Genomic DNA, 4,570 nt, shown 5'->3' with positions numbered 1-4,570 from the left:
GTCGTCATGATTACTATATTGTGTAATTTCCTTACTATTGTTTAGAAGTCCTAAGGAAATAGTTGTGTGTTATTTAAGTCTTTGAGGATTAAGTTTATTCATTGAATGCATTTTATGCGATTTCAAGTTCCTCAATATATGAGAATACGGTATAATTTTTCAGCGAAGGGAATTTAGATGAACTCCTTGTGCCCCTAAACTCCGCCCTTGGCTGAAAGTGCTTGTTCATTTCAATTGCCTTAGATCTAAATCTCAAATATGCATTAGATTATTATTGGCTCATCTTGTTTTCCCTTTTTCTAGATGATTTTGAAACAAAATTACAAGATAAAAGGATGTCTTATAAATGCTACTCCAATGTGTTTTGCCGAAAAATTATACTATATATAGAACTAATTTATATGTATATATAGTAAATGTTGAATTACCTTGACTTCTGCGTGCATTTACTTCTTTCTATTTTGAATCCTTTTTGTAAAAATTGTGGAACTAGCTCTTAGGCCTAGAATATCATGTTCTTTTTATGTTATGACATACTAACATGTCGTCGGAATTACTATATTGTGTAATTTCCTTACTATTGTTTAGAAGTACTAAGGAAATGGTTGTGTTATTTAAATTTTGAGGATTAAGTTCATTTATATGGTTCCTTGATATTGCAGTTTAAATCTCCTCCGTGTTGCTTGTACTAAAGTGTTGACGATTTATGGGGGGGTTCGATCATCATGTTGCAAACATTGGAGATTGGATACCACCTAGCCCGAGCCCGAGCTCAAGAGCATTCTTCTCTTCTTCACTGCTAGCTGATGATTTTGGAGGATGGCAACCTCATATGGAGGAAACTAATGAAAGTACATGCAGAAACTTTGTTGTCGAGCCTCAAGAGTATGTCACCTGGTGCAACTCCGATGGAAAGGATGGGGCAGGAACTGGTGCAACGACTGATCAAACAGTCAAATCGAATGCACCATCAGAGCAGGAAATGAGTTCTCGTGGAGGGCTCATGGAAAGAATGGTAGCTAGAGCTGGATTTAACGTCCCGAGGTTGAATACAGATGGACTTAGACCTCTTGTTATGTCACAGAATCAAGAAGTTAAGTCTCCTTATTTGAGTATTGCTGCTGGTCTCAGTCCATCAATCCTCTTATATTCACCTGTTTTGCTCTATAATCCGCTGGTATGTACCTCACACTTCGTGTTTAATATTGACTGTCTCTCTCTTTTATTGTTAATAACAGAGAAATCTCAATACTGTTTTTGTTCTTCGATTCACCTATGTTTTTTTATGTTTCGGTTATCCCATTATATTGTTATCATTACTGTTCTTTCCTCTGTATGTTATGTGTTGCTCCCATTTCACATTACTTAGATGTTGTTACTGCTTTTATTTCTATATTCTCTTTTTCAAACTGCTTGTAAATGCTTTATTTTAAGCTGAGGGATCAGAAACAGTTTCTCTATCTCTACAAGGTAGGGTAAGGTTTTCATACATTCTACCCTCCCAAACCCCATTTATGGACACTGAATATGTTGTTGTTGTTAATAACCGAGAAATTAATATCTGAAGTCAAGTGATGTACGGTTCGAAACTTGGTGAATAATGGACTCGCCCCTCTATTATTCTCCACTTAAGTATCTGGATTTTTGTCTGCAACACGATTTGAAATCATGACATGGGCCTAATCCACACATCATTTGTTGTACTCTTACCACTAGACAAAGCCCTGGGAACCATTTAGATTGAGTGTTTTGTCTGTGTAAGCAGCACATAGATAATGTGCTGGATTTGTCTTGCTTATTATAGGTTAGTTTCTGAATTTGTTGTGAAACTGGAATTTTCTAAACTGTTAAAGAGGTTTGGTAACACCGAATGGTAGGGATATAGCACACTAGTGATCCCTGGTTCATTTAGTGGACCATATTCATGGATTTATGTGTGGTAAACTGTATTTTCTTGTTGAAGTTTTCGAAAGTGTGTTGAAGCTGCATAGTTAATGTGAATCAGCAGCCTGTGATTCCCGAACTAAATATAGTATGCTGTTGGTGTTCCAAAAGTTATTTCCGAAGTACCCTCAACCCAAGCAGAAGTGTGATGTGTCCGGGAACTCACTGCCAATTAGCTATCAGCCACAAAAATTCTTGCTTTTGTGTAGATATGATTCAAATACACATTTTTACTAAAATGTATATTTTTTTCCTTTGGGCTTAACTTAGTGTTACTTCTTCTTGAATGCTTCTACATCTTCATTAACCCCATTCTTCTTAAGTGGGGTCTAGGAAGGGTGGAGTAAACGCAAACCTTACCCCGTTCTTCTTAAATTGAAAATATTCTTCTTATAAGTTTTTCCTGTGTCAAAGCTTCACTTAATCCACTGCAGGTTTATCCATCTCCTACAACTGGACTATTACCATGTGCCACAGGCGACGAGAGTAACAACCTTATGTTGACGACTGGAGCTGCAAATAAGAGGAAAGAGATTGCTTTTGGGAGCAACATTTCATCCTCCTTATCTTTCAATTCAATTATGGAGACTGGCAGAGTAACCACTCTCTCTCACACACACGCACGTACATACATATTGCATAGTTTTATGCCTATTTCCAGTCTCTGAATGTGTTGTTACTCTCGGTTGCAGGTAAATCCGTCTTGTCAAATTGAGGTTTCAGTTCATCCAAACAACTCTCTTCAGCCTCAGAGTACGGAAGCAACTCAAAATGAACGTATATGTCATGAAACAACTGATTTCCCTGTGTTGTCTACTGAAGAGGATGTCCGGGGTAGTGATATGATACCAGAGGTACGGACCATTAATGTCGCTGGTGATAGTATGGAGCATTCTTCGTTTCTTGATGAGAAGCAAGATGAGGGCACTGATGGTGATGCTTCAGTTGAAGATGGTTATAATTGGAGAAAATATGGACAAAATCAAGTTAAAGGAAGCGAGTATTCTCGGAGTTATTATACGTGCACTCATCCAAATTGTCTTGTCAAGAAGGAAATAGGGCGATATCATAAAGGTCATGTCATGGAAATTATATACAATGGGGCTCACAATCACCCAAAACCACTGCCAAACCGGATATCAGCCCTCGGATCTTCAAATTCATTTGGTAACATGCAACTAGACAATGTGGATCCAACTGGAACAGGTGTTAATGGTGAGCTGGCTTTGGAAACCATCCAACAGGGACATATTGCTGGAGGCCTTGAGGGGAAGAACGACAATCTTGATGAAACAACATTAGCAGATTTGCACTCTGAATACTGCAGGGGATCAACCACTTTACATTCAAATCAGCTGGAATCAGCGGATGTTGTTGACATATCATCTACTTTTTCTAACGATGAAGATGATCGTGGTACTCGTGGCAGTGCGTCCCTAGGTTGTGATGGTGAAAGAGATGAGTCTGAGTCTAAAATAAGGTTTTTACATCTTCTGCACTAAAATGTAGGATATCCCATAGCTTACATCATATGGACCTGATTGCCATTTTTCTTCTCTCTTTGATCTTTGATAATCTAGGAAGATTGAGCTAGATGAAACAGATACGAGCGGCGCTAGCAAACCAATCAAGGAGCCAAGAGTTGTGGTGCAAACTATCAGTGAGATAGACATCATTGATGATGGATATCGCTGGCGCAAGTACGGGCAAAAGATGGTTAAAGGCAATCCATATCCTAGGTTTGTCATGTTCATTTACATATTTCATCCTTAAAAGTTCCTAATTTGGTCTATTGTAACTTTGAACTTGTGGCGTACGCCTGACTTACACATCACACACTAAATTGTTTGCTTGAACTGATAGATTACTTCCCTTTACCAGGAGTTACTACAAGTGCACAAACCCTGGCTGCAATATCAGGAAACACATCGAGAGGGCCCCATCTGATCTGAAGTCTGTTATCACCACTTATGATGGGAAGCACAACCATGACGCTCCTATAGAACGCAAAAGTAGCCAAGCTAGCTCAGGTATTTCAAAGTCTCGTTCCAACCCGAAAACTACTAATGCTAAAGGCCATGTAGGTAGGCCTGAACCTACACAAACTAAGAACACCAGAAAGCGCTATGGAAGGGCTCCCCCATTTGGCTCATTTGGTCCTACTTCAGGATTTAACAGTTCCGAAACTAACCAGCAGCAAGGTCTAACAGGTCTTGCTATGACCAGATTCAACTCTGATCAGCACCAGTTTTCAGTTCCTGTTAATCCACATACAAGATGGCCACAACCTGTGAACGATGCTGGTTTCGTGCTTCCAGAAGGAGAACCAATGCCAGATCCTAGTTTGAACTACTCCAATGCCTCATCAACTTATCAGGAAGTTATGAATGGATTGCCTCCTGGACCTCAGATGTAAAAGTTATCCAACATTTGTCTTGGATTGCCTCCTGGACCTCAGATGTAAAAGTTATCCAACATTTGTCTTGTTCTAGGAAAGAAAGAAAATGTTGGCTTTACATCTATTTGATATCAAATTTAGATACAAACTAACAACAGTAGACAGAGTTAGTTAGACAGATAGAGGTAAATTTATACAACTATGTAAGAAATTCTCGTCGTAGTCAAG

The 4,570-nt window shown here is 38.9% G+C and overlaps 1 protein-coding gene across 1 annotated transcript; it reads left to right on the top strand.

The window, feature by feature from the left end:
* Positions 1-706: 706 nt before the first annotated feature.
* LOC129905003 (probable WRKY transcription factor 2) lies at positions 707-4,360 on the top strand. Its single transcript, XM_055980412.1, has 5 exons — positions 707-1,177; positions 2,379-2,540; positions 2,637-3,424; positions 3,525-3,683; positions 3,826-4,360. The coding sequence occupies exons 1-5, from the start codon at positions 707-709 to the stop codon at positions 4,358-4,360; spliced, it is 2,115 nt and encodes a 704-aa protein (XP_055836387.1).
* Positions 4,361-4,570: the final 210 nt, after the last annotated feature.

The sequence above is a fragment of the Solanum dulcamara genome, chromosome 10, assembly GCF_947179165.1.
Source record: "Solanum dulcamara chromosome 10, daSolDulc1.2, whole genome shotgun sequence".
In the NCBI taxonomy this organism is placed as follows: domain Eukaryota; kingdom Viridiplantae; phylum Streptophyta; class Magnoliopsida; order Solanales; family Solanaceae; genus Solanum; species Solanum dulcamara.
The sequence above is the reverse complement of the archived record's forward strand: the minus strand, read 5'-3'. Positions and strand labels throughout refer to the sequence as shown.